At 48.2% G+C, this 20,719-nt stretch overlaps 1 protein-coding gene across 4 annotated transcripts; it reads left to right on the forward strand.

Annotated features, from left to right (window-relative positions):
• Nucleotides 1-5,383: 5,383 nt before the first annotated feature.
• On the forward strand, nucleotides 5,384-15,633 carry Gfi1 (growth factor independent 1 transcriptional repressor). 4 transcript variants are annotated; one of them, XM_052198973.1, is made up of 7 exons: nucleotides 5,384-5,653; nucleotides 8,505-8,667; nucleotides 8,980-9,165; nucleotides 10,518-11,008; nucleotides 11,127-11,264; nucleotides 12,133-12,298; nucleotides 14,423-15,633. In XM_052198973.1, the coding sequence occupies exons 2-7, from the start codon at nucleotides 8,553-8,555 to the stop codon at nucleotides 14,599-14,601; spliced, it is 1,275 nt and encodes a 424-aa protein (XP_052054933.1). In that variant the 5' UTR covers nucleotides 5,384-5,653; nucleotides 8,505-8,552; the 3' UTR covers nucleotides 14,602-15,633. The 4 variants fall into 4 exon arrangements, with proteins under 4 accessions (XP_052054933.1, XP_052054931.1, XP_052054932.1 ...); XM_052198971.1 differs by lacking the exon at nucleotides 5,384-5,653 and adding an exon at nucleotides 6,177-6,352; XM_052198972.1 differs by lacking the exon at nucleotides 5,384-5,653 and adding an exon at nucleotides 6,864-7,733.
• The last annotated feature ends 5,086 nt before the right edge of the window (nucleotides 15,634-20,719 follow it).

A 20,719-nucleotide genomic window follows, 5' to 3' on the forward strand; every position in this document is an offset into this window, starting at 1 on the left:
CCCCGGTGCAAAGAGATGAGATTTTTGAATCAACAGAATTTGTTGGACGTAAATGTCATTTTAATTTTTTAACTGATCTAGAAAAGAGCAAAGGTGCAAAGGTGTTTCTGGGAGGCATGTGTGTACCAAGATGCAGACCTGACCACTTCCCTGAAACAGAAACCTCTAGATTCCCTGCCTACCCTTCTCTTCAGGAGGCTATGGGAGCAGGGAGCAGCGCTGCATCTGCTGGGGTGGGCGGGCACAGGCACTGGGCTCCAGGAATCCCCTCTGAAGGCAAGCAGGGGCAGGGAAGGGAGGGACTGGGAGGGGGAGGGAGAATCGGGGTGGGAGGTATGGGGCATGGAGAGACTACCAGGGTTGATCCCCAGCTGCACCTTAAAGTTCCCAGAACCCCTAGGTTCTACCTCCCTCTAGATACTGGGTCAGACATTCCTTCCAGAGCTGGGTTTTGTGAGTAATTTTTTTAAAGTTATGATACATAGACTCTTCCATTTAGAATAAAGTGTTTCACCAAACATCCTGGAGGAAGTGATGAAACTAAAAAGAAAAATAAACTCATTTTCTCTTTCTCTCGTTACTTTTTCCATTCACTAAATAAAATCAACTCTTTTTTCCGTGAGAGTTCACACTGGGTCTGTCTCTGTAAGAGTCACACTGTTCAGCCCACACACACTGTGATATGTTATTTACTCAGTCTCTTCTCAGGAACTACTCTCAGATGTGAACCCTGAATACCAGCTCCCTCCCTCTTCAGATCTGTGAAATCTGTCTTGTAAAAATTAACATTTTAGTGATACCATATTTTATAAAGTAATGCAATTTAAACATGCTAGTCAGAAAAGGGTCATTAAAGGAAGATAACATTTCCGTTGTGATTAAAAGACTCATAGCATTAATATATGAGAGGGTCTTGCCCAGCACAGTGTCTCACCATACAATATCTATCAGCCCCTGAGATTGACTGCTGGAGGCGTCTCAGCAGTTTTGAAGACACTTGGTCTTTATAGTAGCTTCCAGCACTACTAGGACTACTTAGTAAAAACTTGTCTCAAAAAGGGGGTGGGCAGAGCCCTGTTAGGCAAACTTAATTTTAAGGTTTATAAATGGAAAAAGCAAAGATTTATCAGCAAATAAAAGTTAATGCTAGGGACTGGAGAGATGGCTCAGTGGATAAGAGCACTGGCTATTCTTCCAGAGGTCCTGGTTTCAATTCCTGGCAACAATATGGTGGCTCCAAACATCTGTAATGGGATCTAAGTTCCTCTTTTGGTGTTTATTTGGTGAGCACACACAGGGGTGGGGACCATTTCAAGAGAGGTAGGTTTTACTGATGGCCACTCATATATATATATATATAAAATGAACACCAAAAGAAGGATTCAGATCACATACATTAGCACTCATGTATATATAAAATGAATAAATCAATCTTTTGTCCTTCACAAGAGGACAAAAGGGGACAAGAGAGAGGAGATCTGAGATGGCTCAGTGGGTGAAGGTATTTGATACCCTGAAGGTATTCCATACACACAGGGGGGCAGGGGTCTCTCACGCATGCACACATGGTGGAGCCTCTCATGCACACATACAGGTCTCTTATGGACACACATGGGGAGAGTCTCTCATGAACACACATAGGGGTGGAGTTTCTCATGTATTCACATGGGGGTCTCTCATGTGTACACACGTGGGGGGCCCTTTTGAATACACACAAGAGTCTCTCATGAACACACATGAGGTGGGGGTCTCTCATGAACACACACAGGGGTGGGTGTCCCACGAACACAGGGGGGGCATTTTAAGAGAGGTAGGCTTTACTCATAGTGGACATGGTATATCAATTTGTTTATTGCTGAGTTTCTCCTTGACTTACTCTCTGGCTTTTGCGTTGCCTGTTGACCAGGAGTGATGACCATCAAATCATACTCTGACTGATGTCAGTATTTGAATATTGTTTTGAACAGTTACTACTCATAAAAGGAAGATTTTTATTTTAATTATATATTTGGGGGGACATCCAGAAGTCAGTTCTCTCCTTTCCCCCATCTAAGTTCCAGGGAGATTGAACTCAGGCTGTGGGGTGTGGTGGCCAGCACACCTACCCATTTGCCCAGGGATAATTACTTATCTGATTGCTAAGTACAGATATCACACAATTATGGCTTTGTATTTGTTTGAATTTAAATATTTTAGAAAAAAATGCCCTCCCTCTTCTTTCCTCTGCACTCAGTAAGACGATTCCTCCAAAGACAAAAATTAAATAGACTTATATTTTTTACTACCGGAGAACTATGGCAATGTGATAGGGCATGACCACTGTTTTAACAAATACTTCTACTAAAATAAAGACCAGTTCTACGAAGGCCCCTTCCAGGCTGTTAGCTATTTATTGATATGAATTCTCTGGCTTAGGTATCACCCAAGATTCTACCTAAAACACTTCCAATAAGTATCAAGGACCACTCCAATATTCACTATTGGGCTTAGAAACTCCACTCTTAAAGATAGATTATAAAGAAAGAGTCTGAATTGGGGGCATGGAATGGGTTCTTCTCCAGTGCCATGCACACGTGAGCAAAGAAAAGGAGGAAATGGTGTTAAGAAAACTTACATCATACTATTTAAAAATAAAGAGGAGGGAGGGAGAGAAAGAGAAAGCTTAATGCTTAGGTAAGCGTGCTTAAGAAAATTACAGTTAATAGATCATTTACAGCATTTAAAATGGCAAAAGATTATTATAATTCTAAAAATGTATTTTTACTGACATAATACAATTATTCATATTAATAATGATACTATATAATATTTTAATGTCGTGATTTTCTCCTGAAGTAAAGTTTACTATAGAAAGTATGTATTATATAAAATAAATATGCTAGGAAAAACAATACATAATTATAGCTATGATTTTTTTTAAAAAAAAAGTTATAGCTATGAGATTGCTTTCTTTTTTCAAGAACAGACCAAAAAACCTGGAAAGTTTTTTGGGGGGTATTTTTTCCTTATATAGAGTGTAGGTAATACACTTTATAATACTTTAAAACATCTCCATAAGCCTCAGGTCTCTTACCTACTGTCCTTCAGTCTCATATCCCAGATGAACCTGTGAAGAGGAACACTGAAGAGCTTCCCCACAGCCATTCTGCAGTGCAGGCGGGTTGATGGTCGGACTTCTGTGAGAAATAGCTGACAAAACTGAGCTAGCTTGCCCATGGTCACGGGTTGCTTTTGGCAGAACACAGACTGATAATCACATCTGCCTTCAAAAGTCATGAAGTCCATTTCCCTCCTAGTAACATCTCTGAGCAACTCAAAAGAGGCAAACACTACCAGGATGCATGCTGGGAGTTTGAGCAGCGCCCCCTCTGGGCTTTCCCAATCCCCAGTCTTCCCAAACCCTCCAGGAGAACATTATAGCCTTTCTATGGAAAAAATAAGTAGCCAGAATTAATATCATCTCATTATCTTTACTCATGTTTCAACTCTTGTTGTTTGAAACAAAGTCTAACTGTTTACGTGCATGCGTGCATGAGGCCTCCGTGTCTCAGGCTCTTGAGATGATTACTGACGAGTACCCACTGTCTTTATCAATAGCTATATGGAGATGGTCCTTCAGATAAACAGGTGACTGGCTAGATACTGTTTGGAAGATGAGATTATTTAGTATTAGGCATCAATAGGTACATTAGTAATGGTACTTTTTTAAAAAAAAAATCAGTAAATTACTTGAAAACATAGTGAATGCAATTGATTCCCATGCATCTTACTGCTCTCCATCAGAGCAAGAAGAGGGTCCCTTCTTGCTGGGGGAGGGGCAAAAGGAGGGGAAGAGCTCTCCTGGCACCTTGGTTCTCTCTTTACCTTTAATTTAGCAATAAAATAAACAAGTGGCCATCAGAAGCCACTAAGCCTAAGAGACAGGTCTTTGTAACATCTTCTCCAGAGCCTGGCTCTCTGCTCCTCCTTTGCAGACCTTTTAACCTTTCTGAGTCCCCTTCCCCTCTACCTTCCTCCTAGGCTCCCCAAGTATGGGAATCACACCCCAACACCTCAATATATCTCAGAGATGCCCAATCCTCATTTACTAATTGCGACGATGTATATTTATTGTTTAATCACGGAATTCGGCAGTCATCTGCCTCTGACCTGCTCCAGAAGACCCTGCTACAGACCTTATTAGCCAGGTCAGAAATCCCAAGAGGCCGCCAAGAGCAAGGAGAAAGCAGGTGATTGGAGTTAGTCAAAGGAGGGCTTAGTGTTCAGTGGCGGCGGCGCCTGCATGGAGCCTCCAGCCGCACTTAAACTGCTCCTTAGTCACAGAGCCTGGGCCGGAAAATCTGACCCTGAGCTTCTATTGAAAAAAACAAAAACAAAACAAAACCACAGTTCTACCATTTATTCTGTTTTGCTTAATGAGAAATTTAATTGTATCATGTTTTATATTTTCTTTTGAATTTTTTATTTTTCCCTGTTAAAAAGAATGGAAGATAAGAAGAAGGTAAAGGTTTGCTTTGGGACTACTTTGAGACAGTCACAACAGGGCATGACAAAGCACACAATAAGTGAATTATTACTGAAATATGCCTGATTTACCTTTAGCTAATTCAGTGCGTGTGTGGCCCTTCTAAGATTACATACCCCTACATTCATCCATAAAGAGTGGGTGTGTTGAGAATCCTGCACCTGAGGACTGGTTAGCAGACAAGATGTGTGTCCTAGCACATAGCAGTGATATAGGCCATATGGATAAAATGCTAACTGTATTAAAAAGTCTTGAAGAAATGCTATGGTAGTCAAATATTTTGCACAAATTCACATTCACCTTTTTTTTTACAGTGAAAAATATCACTGACTTTTTTTTCCCACAGAAAGGGCTTTTTCTTATGATGATTTTAGACTAACAAAATATATAATAGTTGCAGGGCTAGTTCATTGTCAGGTGTGTGGCAAAAGAGTGCAAATCCTGGGGGTTCTTTCTTCAGAATCAACAAGGCAATACGCATGTATTTTTTGTAATCTGCGGGGGTATCTCCGGTCCTCCAGGATCTCATTTCACAATTTTGGTTCACGAAATAACCCTCAAAATCTAGCCCAACTCATTTGGAAGTGCACTGTGCTGACAATGGCTACTCTTCACCTCTGCGAGGAGAGGGTGCACAGCCCACAGACATCTGTACAGCACAATAGTCTCAAGTGGTTGTATTTTTTTATTTGAGGAAGAGTAAGGTTTGAGCTCCTCTCCCCGCCTTCCCATCAATAGCGTTAATTCCACGCCTTCATTGAGGGCAAGGCCATGGTGGGCATTATTCTGAAGCCTTCATTTTGCAATGACGCCAAAGTCCCCATGGCCCAGTACCAGGCTGAGGCCCCAGGCGCCACCCCTCCCACCCCGCCCCAGCCTGGACCAAGCAAGACTCAGCTGAGCCGCAGCTCCGAAGTCGCCTTTAATTTCCCAGCTCCGACCACCGGAAGCGAGCTCGAGGCGGGGGCCGGGTGGGGAGGACGTGCCCACCGATGCCACCGGCGCCCGCGGGACGCGCCACCAGCCCGGCCCTTGTTCGCCGGGCTCGACGCTCGCCCACCTCTTCCAAATTTAACCGTTACCTAAATCCGAAGGGAAATGAGCAAACCTCTGGGATTGGGTGTCAAGGTATTTTCAGCTTCGTTGGGCGTATTTATCCTCAAGTGTTTCCACAACAAGTTATTTCGGGGTCCGAGGCGCAGGTTTCGCTCTAGGACGCGGTGGCCAGTGGCCGAGATCCAGCGCGGTGGCACTGGGGTCCGGTGATTCACGGCCGCAACCGGGGAGCTATGCTGTCCAAGCAGGCGACAGAATTGGGGTGCCCACGGCCAGAGGGTCCGTGCGAGCTGCCTGCAACCAGCACCCGCCCCTCCGGTCAATCTGTGTCCTGAATCTGTGACTTCTCGCTGCGGAAGTCTCCAGGAGCCAAGAATACTTCGATTTTCTTTCTAGTCATTTCTAGTGCTGGGTTCTCAGACATCACGGAGACTCCATAGATAGCCCCGCGGTCCCACAGAAAAACAAATTTGGGGGGGGGGGTGCTGCTCAGGGGTGCCCGGGGAGTTGGCAAGGATAACTCCCCCTCCTGTCACCTCCTGACCCCTTGCGCAAAGGAGGCTCGTGGCCCGCTGTCCCACTGGGGGATGGGGACGGGGCTGAGAAGGCTAGTGAGCGCCTCTAACGCTCAGGAAGTGAAGTTCGTGGTTTTGGGGGCTGAGCTCGGAAGGAGATTAAAAAAAAAAGTCAGAGAGACAGATCAGTCTCTCCCGAAAGCAAGATTCAGTTTGCACACTCTCAGAGCTCGATGCCCGCGCCCTGACCCCGCAGGTAGGTTTGCTGAACTGCTGTGCCTCCCGCCCAGGCGGGGGTGGCCTCGAGGACTGGTAGGAGGACGTTGACACTGTGGGGACGTCCCGGGGCGCAGGCGGGTCCTCACCTGCCCACCTGCTGCAGAGCTCCGGCTGCTGGGTTCTGAAGCTACCCAAGCGGTGGAGCGAAAGATCTGGAATAGAGGGGCACACGGTTTGGCGGTTAGATGGGAGAGTGGGATCCACGCAGGAAGGAAACATCTGGTTGGGCAGGTGGCGGCACCGAGGCTCTGGAGGCCTCCTCCCGAGCGCCTTGCCTTCGGCTCCCAAATTCCCAGCTTCAGATGACCGGGGAAGCCTGGCGGGCCGCTGTGCCAGGAGCGTGCCGCCCCGCCCCCTGGACGCCAGCTGCAGCACGAGGTTGCCTTCCCACGCGCTGGGCCTCCTTGCCATCCCCCTACCCCTCCTACCGGAACCCAGCAAAGCCCTCCGTAGGTTTGTGGCCTGGGCGAGGACGCCACCTCTGTGACTACCCTGTCCCGCATGGTGCTGACACGCAGACCCAGCGCGGGACCAGACAGCCCTGTTTCCCACGGGTCTCATTCGTGGCCATCGTAGGCCCGAGCCTCATCGAGGTCCCCAGGACTCTTGCCCTGTTTTCCTGCTCTTCATGCTTGCTTTAAGAATTGGTTTGGTTGGAGTGTCTGGCTGTACAGACAGGGAGTGCGGGGAAAATTGAAGCGGCGGAGCCCAGGTCCTGGGAGCTAAACCCGACCAAGGAGTGTAGCATGCTCGCCCCAAGGCCCCCAGGAGCCCAGGTCTCAGGCAGCAATCCTCGCATACTACCCCCCCCCCCCTCCGGGAAGCCCGCACATTAGGTTTGGGGATCCAGAGCAGGAGTCCTTGGGCTCCTTTTAAGTGGGGACGACGGGGTGTGTTCTGTACGTCGACCCGGGGGCGAAGAGGCTCAGGTTCCTCAGTCTGAACCGCACGAAGCCCAAAGACCCGGGGCGTGCGACCTGTGCCCTGGTCTTTGAGCCCGCCGCCCTTCAGCCTCTATTGCCTTGGACTGCGGAGGCAGGCGGATTCGTTTCACCCTAGGCCTCCCTAGGGTCGACCGAGAGCAGGTCTGGAGCTGGGACGCAGTCACGGCCCCGCCTCCCCGCAGGGCTCAGGTTTCGACCCGAGATTAGGTGAACTGATTGGGGGTTAAGGGAGCGACGCCAGCTCTCGGCCGTGCTGGCTCCGGGACCCCAGCCTCCAGGCCACTGCTCGCTCGTGCACGCTCCGGGTATCTTCTTGCTGGCCCGCGCAACCGTTGGCGCTCCTTAAATTTGGGCACCGCGTGTTTACCAGTAAGCACGCAGTTCAGACTCAACTTCCCTAGGACAAGATATTTGGTGAGCAGATCAGAAAATATTTCTTTCCGGGGCTTAGTTTCCGAAGCGAGGCCTACGGGTCTGGAATGTTTCACAGTAGTGCCGCCCTGGCCAGTGCCACACTACTGTTCCATTGGGCGTTTCTCCTGTGACAAGTATTAGTCCTTGCCACCCCCATCTCACTTTCCTGTCCCTCTGGCTTCCTGCCTTTTGCTCCAGCCACTGCAGCACACAGTCCCTAGGCAAACCAGTCTCTCAGTCCTGTCTAGTTCGCCTTTTTATTTTTATTTTTATTTTTATTTTTTTGCCTCTGTTTCGGGGCTCTTGGAGGTTTTGGCTTCAAGCCCCTTCCGGGTCCCAAACACTGATGCCCCCTGATCGGCTAAACGAATCCACGCATCCCGGGCGCGCGCCACAGCCCAGAAGGGAGTAGGCAGGCTTGCAGGGTTGACTTGGGATAACGGACCAGTCGTGGACTACTGCTCTCGGGAGAGGGATGATCTAGCTTTGCTAGGGAAGGGGAGGGACTGAGGCGTGGGCTGGGCAGAGCAGAGGGACCTGAGCCAGAGCCCGGGACAGGTTTTACCACTGAGCCATAGCAGTAGCGGCGGAGGCCGGGATTCGCGCCACCTGTCCGAGTGCCACCTGGTGAGCGTGGCGCCTGGGTCCAAGCCCCTCCTCCCGCGGCTTCCCTCTCCCCTCCCCAGCCCGCACTCTCGCTTGGCCTGGGAACCGACCACAACCGCCATCGGTGCTGACCCTCATTTCCACCCAATTTTCCCCTCCTCTCAGAACTCAGAGTAACCGAGGGTCCAAACATCCGTCCAGCGGCTGGCCACCATGCCGCGCTCATTCCTGGTCAAGAGCAAGAAGGCGCACAGCTACCACCAGCCGCGCTCTCCGGGGCCGGACTACTCCCTGCGCCTGGAGGCCGTGCCCGCGCCGGGCAGAGCAGGTGCGAGGCGCGCAGAAGCCGGGCGGGGCAGGTGCCGAGGACGCCGACTCTGCTCCAAGCCACCTCGTGCCTGAGGAATCAGGGGAGGCTACCCTAACGCCCCTCGCGTGCTTTGTTTGTTTGTTTGTTTACTGGTGCTCAGATTTTCGGAGCTTGCCAGAGATGCCCCTGGCGCTCGCACGCAGAGGGCTCTTGAATCCGGGAGGGCTCCGGGCCGGGTCAGAGTGGACAGAGGAGGACACGGGCGCCACGGTGGAACCACTTCAGTTCGGCCAGGTTTAGGTTTATTTCTCTCCTGAATATTCTCTGCAGAGGGCGGCGCTGTGAGTGAAGGCGAGTCGAAGATGGAGCCCCGAGAGCGTTTGTCCCTCGACTCTCAGCTTACCGAGGCTCCCGACGGAGCCTCCGCGTCCCCCAACAGCTGCGAAGGCAGCGTTTGTGACCCGAGCTCTGAGTTTGAGGACTTGTGGAGGCCTCCTTCTCCCTCCGTGTCTCCAGGTAAGGGCCCTGTTTCGAGGTCTTGTGGCAGAGTTCCGGGGTCGCAGCACTGAGGGAAGCACGCACAAGGGATGCAGAGGGTCGGCCCGGGGATCTGGCTCCTAAGAGAACGTGGTTCAGCGGGAGGCATCCGGCCTCCATGCTGGACGCCTTCCTTGCTCAAAGTGTCCTCTGCCTCCTTCTAAGGCCCTTAGCTCCAGGCTGGCCCTCAATTCGTTTGCCTGGAACTGACAGATGCGGTCAAATGAAGCGGTCCTCTTCTCTGGCTGGCGTTTTGTTTATGTCTAGAATTTATTTAGAAAGTGTCAGATCCTAGAATCCAGGACCCAGACCCGAATACCTCAAACAAGAGACCTGGGCAGTCTGAGCAGGACAGAGCTGGCGCCACACTAGAGTGCAGGGTTGCTGCTGCAAATCTCAGCTCGCTGGCTCTGTCTTCAAAAGTTTCATTTTCTCCCCTTCTGCTAAGAAGGCGGGGAGCAGCATGCTGGGGAGCAATTGACTAGGGTTTAGGCGAGGGGTGGGGTGTATCTCGGGTCACAGCAGAAGCAGAAAGATCAATCCGAATTCTGTCAAGAGCAGGTTATTTCCCTGTCACACTACTAGCTCATTCACCCCCCACAAACAGAGGGTTCTTCCTGGCTGTGTGACCAGGCTCTAATGGAACAGGTCCGCCCAAGAATGGAGTGTGCGGGACATTTACTTGCATTCGTTCACTATCCAGTTTTAGCAAAATTCACGTTGTGTGAAGGGAGAGGAGTTCTTCTGAAGGTGGTGGCTAGCCCCTGACTGTAATTTTTCATCAGAAGTTTATCAGGGATGGGCATACTTCCTGCCCTTGTCTGCTGCCCACTGGGTCATAGCTTTGAGAAATCTTGGGGCCATTCCAGTTTGTTTAGCTTTATATTTCTAGATAACCTGGGCCCAACGTGTATTGGCCGTCTCCGTTCTTCATAATCGATTGCAAAGAGAAAGGGTAATCCCTTTGAGGGAGGAGTACTTGAACGTAGTCAGGAGTCAGGACCCTAGGCCTAAGCTCCAGGTGTCTGTCTCAATCGTTCTAGCAGGTGCGGGGGTGGGGGTGGGGGTGGGGTGGCTGGGGGTGGGCGCGGTCCAGCCAGAGAAACATCAAAACGAATTTACCCACTTCTTTAACCTGTATCATTTTAAGTATCACTTTGCTGCTCTGACACTGGCCCGGGAAGCCCCGCGGGCCTACTTGAGTTTTACCCGGGGTGCCCCGGGGTACTTGGCTTTCTAACGAGCTAGGGCAACTGACAGTAGTGATCATGCACTGCGGGCTCCGCCCAGCAGCCTCGAACTTGACCCAATGGCCTCCTGTGCCTCCTCAGCGTCGGAGAAGTCGTTGTGCCGCTCTCTGGACGAAGCCCAGCCCTACACACTGCCTTTCAAGCCCTATGCGTGGAGCGGCCTTGCGGGCTCTGACCTGCGGCACCTGGTGCAGAGCTACCGGCAGTGCAGCGCGCTGGAGCGCAGCGCCGGCCTGAGCCTCTTCTGCGAGCGCGGCGCGGAGCCTGGCCGCCCGGCCGCGCGCTACGGCCCGGAGCAGGCTGCGGGCGGAGCAGGTGCGGGACAGCCCGGGAGCTGCGGCGCCACCGGAGGCGCCAGCAGCGCTGTAGGCCTGGGGCTCTACAGCGACTTCGCGCCTGCAGCGGCCGGGCTGTACGAGCGGCCGAGCACAGCAGCAGGCCGGCTGTACCAAGATCGCGGCCACCACGAGCTGCACGCGGACAAGAGCATGGGCGTCAAGGTGGAGTCGGAGCTGCTGTGCACCCGCCTGCTACTGGGCGGCGGCTCCTACAAATGCATCAAATGCAGCAAGGTGAGGCTCCCGCGCGCCTGGCCTCATCAGCCTTGTGCCCCCAGCCCGTGACCCTCCAGCGTGCGCACCCCGCGACCCCCCTCAGCGGCCTTCTCCCTGGCCCCCCACTCGCCCTCAGGTGTTCTCCACACCCCACGGGCTGGAGGTGCACGTGCGCCGGTCCCACAGCGGCACGAGACCCTTTGCGTGTGAGATGTGCGGCAAGACCTTCGGGCACGCGGTGAGCCTGGAGCAACACAAGGCCGTGCACTCGCAGGTAAGCTCGGCACTGGCAGCTGTCGCAGCACTGGGGACCTTTCAGCTTGTCCTACAATTCGGCACCAGCCACTTTCCCACTGCCTCCCGACTTTCCAACGCCTTCCGGTGCCCCTTCTGCTTGCTTCTATTTAGGTGTGCAGAGAAACCTGGGTGACAGAGGCCCGAGGTGTTGGGGTGTGCTGCACCGCTTTGAGCCTCCAGCGGTGGAATTCTGTTGGAGTTTTGTTGCCGTCTGCTGCTAATGCACTGCCTTTACTGCTTATGTTCCCTTCATCCTTCCTGACTGTCAAGGAAGGGTCTCAGTTCATGCACAGCGTCCAGTAGTGAATGCTGGCCATTCATTCATTGGTTTATAACTTGCCTTAGTCCAAGGCTTTAGGCACCTGAGAATCCTCTAGCGCACCAGGTCCTGTATGGTGATTAAAGAGAGGGAGATAAGCAAAATACTACACAAGTGTCTGTGACAGCAGCCCATCTGGTCCAAACCCCACAGTGACTGGGAAATTGGGGCAATCTTCAGTGGCTGAGGTCCTGCTGAGGAGGGTGTCAATGGGTGTCAAAAACGCAGGGCAGAGCTACGATTTTGCCCTGGGGTGTGGAGGGTGGTGGCTGTAAAGTGTTTTGGTAGAAAACACGTTAATCAGTAGGTGCTGAATGATGGAGTGGAGGGAGGGAGGAGAGGGTTTCTGGCTCTGGGAGAGCAGTAGAAGAGGGAGGAAGGGAGGGAGGGAGGGAGGAAAGGAGGGAGGGAGGGGGGGGGGAAAGAGAGAGAGAGAGAGAGAGAGAGAGAGAGAGAGAGAGAGAGAGAGAGAGAGAGAAGGAGCCACACCATTCTTCCTCCCTCTCCCTCCCTCTCTGCTGTGCAGGAGCGCAGCTTCGACTGTAAGATCTGTGGCAAGAGTTTCAAGAGGTCATCCACACTGTCCACACACCTGCTCATTCACTCGGACACCCGGCCCTATCCCTGTCAGTACTGTGGCAAGAGGTTCCACCAGAAGTCAGATATGAAGAAGCACACCTTCATCCACACCGGTAAGCTAAGCCTGGCCTCGTAGCCCTTGGGTCTGAAGGAGTATCTTCTGCTGTGTTAACAGTTTTGCTGCATCAAACCCTCCTAGAGGGTCAATATAAATGTTTACTAGAGATATCGGGATTCATATGTGTCAACTACACTTCATTTTTATAAGGGCTTCCTTTGTTTGAGCAGGAAAAGCAAGGCAAATGTTACTGAGTTTCCTACTGAGTCAGTGTTGACAACTCCAGGAGAAAGGAATTGTATTTTTAGACCCATTTTAGAGATGAGGAGATCAAGGCTCAGAAGGATGAAATAACTTATCCAGGATTACAGGGCTCAAGTTCAGGTTTGTTGGTCTGAGCTCTCAAATTCCTATAGTCTTGACTTGTTCCTTGTGTAGTACAGGTTCACCGCTGTGGGAGGAGGTTGATGCGGAAGCTCCCGTTCTTTGTTGCTCTTATTTTGCTCCCTAACAGGAGGACAGATCCTCACCTATTACAATGCTTTAAGAACACCCCAGTGTTTCAGATTGCTCATCTCCCTCGGTCCTTTCCTGTTGCTCCGCACAGTAAACTGGGATCCTCTTACTCAGATGTTGGGCGATCACAGTTTCAGTAAATTTCAGTTCTCTGGCTTGCAGTCTGGGACGCCTGCCTTCCTTAGCACTTCAGGAGCAGATGTGCAGGCTTACTGTCAGGAGCTTGTGAACAGAAGGGATTCTCTAGCTCCTGAGAGCATTTCCTGTAACAGTCAACATGACAGTTACAAGAGACCACAACTTCTGACTTTATGGACATTTCTTTAAATCAAATCACAGCTGGATGTAGTGGCACACAAAAGGCAGAGACAGGTAGAGTCCTGTGAGATGGGGGCTAGCCTTGCTACATAATGAGTCCTAGGCTAGCTAGGACTATACAGCTAGCTCCTTCAGCAACAACATCAAAAAAACCACAGTGCCTTCCAGGATTCCTCAGTTAATGTTTGTAAATATAACAGTGTAGACATTTGTATCAGAAAATTCAGGGAAAAAAACCAAACCTCACTTTAATCATGCCCCCTTGCCTGAAATTTCCATATAATTCACTCTTTATAAGTTGTTTGAGACACTTATCAAAATGCAAATAGAATCTTGACTGGATGATACATTTAAGTCTTTATTAAACATTTATTTAATTAAACAATTATTTAAACACTTTATTAAACCTTGGCTAGAATTCATTTCTCCGACATATTGGACTCTAGAGGGGCAGGGTAAGTTTTGTGGGGTGAGTCTTTATCAAGAAATCTTAAGCACAAAGAGAGATGGAATTCTTTAGAAACAAGCAAACAGACACTTTTTGTTGTTGTTTGTTTGTTTGATCCCTTAAGGTCAAGTACCAACCAGAGAATCATGAGGGGATTATTTGGGAGTGTGTACCATTTACTTAAATTTTAACCGGAGCACAAGACCAGGAAAGGCAAAACTTGTTGGTTTTCTTTCTGTTACCTGCTTTTTAAAAAATTCCTTCTCCCTGCCTGTTATTTATTGTTCTGTTGTGAAGGGTTGGCATATTAAGAATCCCATGATTTAAAACTCAAAAGAAGAAAAAAAAGAAGTAAAAGATAGAATAGACAACCTTAAGAAATTATTTGTGGCTGAAATGTGGATTTTAAAAAATTAACACATTGGACAAACCTGTGTTCTTCAAGAGCAAGAAGGAAGACAGCTTCACTGGCCACACAAAACAACACCCACTTGGAAACTCAGATTTGAAAACTTCCTCTGACGAAAGCAGTCATAGGGTCTGTGGGGCAGCCCCTCCCACCTCCTGCTGAACATCTGCTCTGGGGGCCCTATGCTTCTCAAAGCAGGCAGGCTAGTCCTGGGGGTGAATTCAGCTGGGGAGGGCACGTGGCCTTTGCTTAGTTTCCGTTTAGCAGGAAACCGCTTGAGACCTTTGCCTGGGAGCCTCCACTCCCACCTGGTACACCCTGGCTCACTGGTACCAAGTTGCAGGCTAGGAGTTGGTTGAGTTGCAACCCATCACTCTGCAATGTGAGAGTCTTCGCCAGCTGGCAGCAGGAGCATGTGGGTCACACGGGTCCGTCCGAAGCTTTAACACAGGCTCACACTTCCTGCCCTTGCTCTCCCATCCTTGCAGGTGAGAAGCCCCACAAATGTCAGGTGTGTGGCAAAGCCTTCAGTCAGAGCTCCAACCTCATCACGCACAGCAGGAAGCACACAGGTTTCAAGCCCTTTGGCTGCGACCTGTGTGGGAAGGGCTTCCAGAGGAAGGTGGATCTCAGGAGGCACCGAGAGACTCAGCATGGACTCAAATGAGTGCCCTGGCAGTCCACAGCACCAGCAGAGTAACACTACTGTGAGGGATGTCTTCCCTGGTTCCCTTCAGCCCCTTCGCAGGCAGGCCCTCGTGGTTACGCCCCTTCACCTTCCTTCCTGAAGCTGTTGGAGGTGATGAACTCTTGTTCTAAGGTCAACCCAGAGTGGGAACCTCAACAGTGCTTTGGGCTTCCCTACAGCTGAAGATGGGGATCCAATGAGATCTTGTACTTCCCAGTTCTTCCCCTTTCTGCCGGCTCACAGGCCAGAAAGGACGCTGGGCAGCTGCTAAAAGAGGAGGCGTCCCTTAAGCTTTGGACACCACTGATGCTTCTATTGAGAAAGAATGAACAGTACTTTTTTCTTCTTCTGGGGAAACTGCTGACCCCTTTGTCCTCCACCAGACACTGGTTTAAGGAAGGAACCTCATTCCTTTGAAGTCATCAGATGCACCATCAAATCTGCAGGGTGGGGGCGGGGTGGGGGTGAGGGAAGCAGACTCAGTGATGAGAGGGAGTCAGAGCTCCTGTGGTGTTTTCAGAGGAGGTGAAACTGTGGAGCAGCTCCCTGGAACAGGCCCTTCTGTTACTCAGCGAGTGATTATTGGCTACAGGTTATCAGAGTAAGGAACCCTGTTAGATATCGGAGAGATTAAAGCCATAGCCCCTAATCCCCAAAAGCTATCAGTCGGACATCAACATAGCTAGGCCCTGTGTTCTGCGCCTCCAAGGGAGTTCTGAAGAAGACTACATGAACATTTGGACTTCTTTTAGACAATTCTGGAGTTTTTCAAGTGTAAACAAATAGGAACTGGAGGATTATTTCTAAAATTCATGAGCAAATCCAGTTTTTATTGTTAGGTGGAATTTTATAAGATGCCTGAGCTGGTAGATGTGGGGCAAAGGCTGTGGCCTCAACACCTGCCTTCCTTCGAGGGTTGTAAATGTTTCTAAATCTTCTTGAGTGCATTATGTATTAGCATAATCATATTTATTAGAATGTTGTTTTAACTTAATAAAGTACTAAGATTACTACAGCTTGTCTTTCGTTAGGCCAGGAATTTTGGGGGAAGGCTATTGGTGTTTTTGCTTCCCCCCCCCCTACGGGGTACACGGGGATCAGAAGACTGCAGAGGAAAGCCAAAAAGTAAATCACAATTGCTTCATTTTCCATATTTTCTCCTTCTTTTATTCTTAAGAACTTTTAAAAAGATTTACTTTTTGTTAGTTTTGATTATGTGTCTATGTGTCCCTGTATGTGTGTGTGGATATATGCACATGAGTGCACATAAACTCAGAGGCTAGAGAGAACATTGGATCTCCTAAGGTTGGAGTAGTTTTGAGTGGTTGCAAGCCACCAGACATGTGTGCTAATCACCAAATGCAGGTCTTCTGAAAGAGCAGGAAGCAACTCAAACCTCTGAGCTAGCTCTCCAGTCCCCAAACCTGCCTATCTGTCTGTCTACCCATCTATTCATCTATCTATCTATCTATCTATCTATCTACCTATCTATCATCTATCCACCTATCTATCTGTCTATCTATCTATCTTTAAATCATCTATCATCTTTCTTTCTTTCCTTTTAAAAATGGCATCTCACTACAACTATATAGTAAACTCAGAGATTTGTCTGCCTCCTAAGTACTGGGATTAAAAATGTGTGCCACTATACATAGGGACATCAATTCTTACCTCTGAGAACTTCACCTTAACAAAAACAAACAAACAAACAAAAACAAAACAAAAACCCCAAAACCTAAACCAAACCAAACCAGGACATGGGCTTCTAGAAGAAAAGTTATAGAGCTTTGATTCAGAGACCTGGATATTTTTAGAATACTTATGTATGGATATATGTATGTTTTTACTTGTCTGTATGTGTGTGTGTCTCTGTGTGTAAACATGTACATATGTGTGCAGGTGTCTGAGGTGGCAGAAAAGGGTGTTGGAGCCCGTGAAGCTGGAATTCTAGGCAGTTGTGAGCAGCCTGACATAGGCGCTGGGCTCACCTCATGGGGTCTGTGAGTGGAAAGAACTTCTGAGCTCTCCTTCAGCCCAGATTTGAGTCTCTGTATAGGATCTGTCACCGATGCATTCTATCTTGGCAAATGTTTTCACTTCCTAGTTTCCTTAACCATGAAGAGTACCTGTGGTCCTTCCACCCCAACCTAATTCTGACTACTCAGATTCCACAGAGACTGGAGAGAAGGGGAGAAGAAAGAAGGGAGGAGGGAGGGGAGGAGAAGAGAGAGATTGATTGGCTGGCTGCTGTGTGGAAGGGAAATTACAGTCCTAAAATGTGAGAGAAATGTGAAATGAGGATTGGGGCTTGTCTTGGAGTCACCCTGCGATTATCACATGTCACATTCTCTTATGACTTGGATACCCCAAGTTCCGTATTCCAGGGTAGGAGCTCAGCCCTGAGGTGGGAGCTGATGCAGAGGCCTTGGAGAGTTTGCTCTTTGTGGCCTGCTCAGCCTGCTTATAGCACCCAGGACCACACCCAGGGATGGCCCCACCCACAATGGGCTGGGCCCTCCCTCCTCAGTCACTAATTAAGAAGATACACCACAGGCTTGCCAACAGCCTGATCTTATGGAGATGTTTTTTCAATTGATGGTCCCTCCTCTGAGATAACTCCAACTGTGTCAAGTTGACATAAAACTAGTCAGCAGAGTCCATCAGCCAGTCCTTTAAATGACTGAAACCAGGATAAGGTCCTAGCCCTCTGAACCACCTGGGCTCTGAAGGCTTCTAGCCAAAGCTTCAGCCCTCACAGCCCAGGGAACCTGACAACACTATTTCTACTGATCAATTTCTCACATGTCAACTGAGTGCCCAGCATGTGTTTGGAAACACAGAAGGGAGGACAAGTCCCACGGAGCTTCTTGGAGCAGTAGGTGATAGAAAGCCACCTGCTTCATCCTGCGTCCTGAACCACACAAGGCTTTCTTGGAGGTTGCGGGTTGAGGGAGTTGAACCTCTCAAATATGTTCTTGGCCATTCTTGTTAGTTTTCCATGACTAAGTCTTTCCGTGTCAGTTGATTCCCATTCAAAGTTTATTCCGGAAGAGGTCTGAAGGTAGCATCTCAGAAACTGTGGGTGATAAAGTAGCCCAAGCTTAGGGGATCATTTCACAAAATCCTGGGAGGCAAAGCCCTATGGAATGAAGATAAGGAGGCATCTGCTCACTAGTCAGTGTGTTCACTGGTCTCTTAGTTCCAAACTGATTGAAAAGTAAAATTATAATGAAGGAGGAGTCAAGCGGATTGAAACCTGTGGGTTTTCTCCCTCCCTCTCTCTCTCTCTCTCTCTCTCTCTCTCTCTCTCTCTCTCTCTCTCTCTCTCTCTCTCTCTCTCTCTCTCCTCTCTGGGTGTGTGTGTGTGTTTTCTCTTTTGTTTGTTTGCTTTGAGATAAGGTCTTACCATGAACTCACAATCCCTGTGTTTTAGCTCAAGTGGCTGGGATAACAGGAAATCCCATTATGCTTAGGCTAGAAGAAATTATAATTATAATTTTGGCGTTCACTTTTCTTTTTAATTGGGAAAACTATTTCTCTCTGTATCCCTCAGTTTAGAATCAAAACAAATTACTGTGTCAGTTGCCCTGTGAAATTTGAAGATTGAAAATATCTCTCTTAATGTTATTACTTGGCTCCATTACAAACGGATTGTGAATATTCCATGTTGCATTACTCATGAGGTGGGCTCTATGCCTGTTGTCTGCCTGAGTAACAGTAGAAAGGTAACGGGAGACACCCAGCGCACCTTTGTTTCTTCCACTGAATTTTTAATAGCACCTCCAGCTGCCAGTTGGTGAAGCTCAGCTCTTGCACAAAAGTGGAAAAGCACAGCTAACCCTGTTAGCTGAGTCTTTCAGGAGCTAATTTGAGGTTGTGTTCATCTACACCAGACAGGATTAAATTACCTATCAAGTGTGTTGAGCTATCAGGATTCAAGCCCAGTAAAAGGTGAATTCCATCTGATTGATTTGAGACACAAATGGAACAACTGAGGTCTCTAAGCACCGCCTTAATTAAAGGGGCAGCACAGCGTCACTCCTGTGCCCTTGAAAACTGCCTGTGCATAGTGATTTGACCCAAGTCCTTCTGCTGGGAGCCTTTTGGTTTAACCTGGTCATCTAACAGAAGTAAGCTAAGAGAGAGGAAGCCAAAAGGTCTTCATTCTCTTCCTTTGTGTATCTAGAGCTCTGTTTGGTTCAATCCGCACTTCTGTTATTACCAAAGTCAAAACTTTCAATGGAGTTCATCACGTATTTATTTGAACATTTATCATTAAGCCAGATCTAGAACGTTAAAAACTTCAGAGTCATTTCACTCAGAGCCTTTCCAACTTTAAAGCCCATGAGTTTGTTTTTTTTTATTTGTTTTCCAACCCTTTATCCACAGGTCTACACACACACACACACACACACACACACACACACATTTTACATTCTGGTCAGGGTACTTATAATTTATATCAAAATGCTTCATTCATTTATTTACCATATAGACACATATACTTAAAACTGAAATATATCTCACAATGTGAATTTGGACCTTGGACCTTGTTTTGAGACAGGTTAGGCTCTGGGTTAGGAAGATTGTTCCTGCCCCTAGAGGGCTAGATTTACAGGTGAGTTCTAACAATCCTTGCTTGGACAATTTTTGTGATTAAGGGTTTATTTTATTTTATTTATTTTATTTTTTTTGGTTGTAATGTGTAGTGCTTAATTATACATTTCATCATTTTTGAAGACTTACTAGGAAAAATGAAGTTTTTGAATGGTAGTGCTTTTCACTCTAAGTAAAACATTTAAACCATACTGGAAGTTACAGAGAAGTAATAATAACTTCAAGTACACCTGCCATTCTGTTGTATTTACTTAATGAGCTATTTTATTCATTTAATTTTTTGATAAATATAATGTTACGACTTCTACATTCAGCTTATCCTTTACCCCTTTAGATTCTGGACACCAGACTTGGTTGGCAAGCTCCTAAACTCTATTTTGAAATAGAACAAGCTTTTATCCCCAAGACAGCATGGGAGAATTCTTGCCCCACATCTTCCAAGCCTTAAAAATGTTTGGAAATTGGGTGTAAATGCAGTTGTAATCTGTATTTCATGGTTATCTTTTCACAAGTTTCTTGGCTTGACGGGTCTCCCTTTCCGTGACATGTTTGTTCACATACTTTGATTTTTTTTTTTTTAACCAGGCTGCCAGCTGTTTTATCAGCTTGCTCTCTCGGTGTGCACTAAACACAGGCTACAGGATGAAAGGGCTCTACTGGCCAGCGTTGGTGCCCGCATCCCAGGGACCTTCCTCTTTTTTCCCCTTTGTTTGTTTTTGTCATTTTCTTTTTTGTTGTTATTTTTGTTGTTGTTGTTTTTTGAGACAGGGTTTCTCTATATAGCCCTGGCTGTCCTGGAGCTCACTCTGTAGACCAGGCTGGCCTCGAACTCAGAAATCTGCCTGCCTCTGCCTCCCAAGTGCTGGGATTAAAGGCACATGCCACCACTGCCTGGCTGTTTTTGTTATTTTCTTTCTTTTTTTTTTTGTCATTAACATTTTTTTATTCGATATATTTTTTATTTACATTTCAAATGATTTCCCCTTTTCTAGCCCCCCCCCCACTCCCAGAAAGTCCTGTAAGCCCCCTTCCCTCCCCCTGTCCTCCCACCCACCCCTTCCCACTTCCCCGTTCTGGTTTTGCCCTATACTGCTTCACTGAGTCTTTCCAGAACAAGGGGCCACTCTTCCTTTCTTCTTGTACCTCATTTGATGTGTAGATTATGTTTTGGGTATTCCAGGTTTCTAGGTTAATATCCACTTATTAGTGAGTGCATACCATGATTCACCTTTTGAGTCTGGGTTACCTCACTTAGTATGATGTTCTCTAGCTCCATTGTTTTTGTTATTTTCAAGACAAGAGTTTCTCTATGTAGCCCTGGCTATCCTGGAACTCCATCTGTAGACCAGGCTGGCCTTGATTTCAGAGATCTGCCTGTCTCTGCCTCCAGATTAAAGGTGTGAGCCACCACCTAGTGTCTTTTGCCTTTTCACTTTGATGAGAAAGTCAGTTTGGTTTTGGTTTTTGTGTTAGTGTAGTC

This window comes from Apodemus sylvaticus, chromosome 11 (assembly GCF_947179515.1).
Source record: "Apodemus sylvaticus chromosome 11, mApoSyl1.1, whole genome shotgun sequence".
Classification (NCBI taxonomy): Eukaryota; Metazoa; Chordata; class Mammalia; order Rodentia; family Muridae; genus Apodemus; species Apodemus sylvaticus.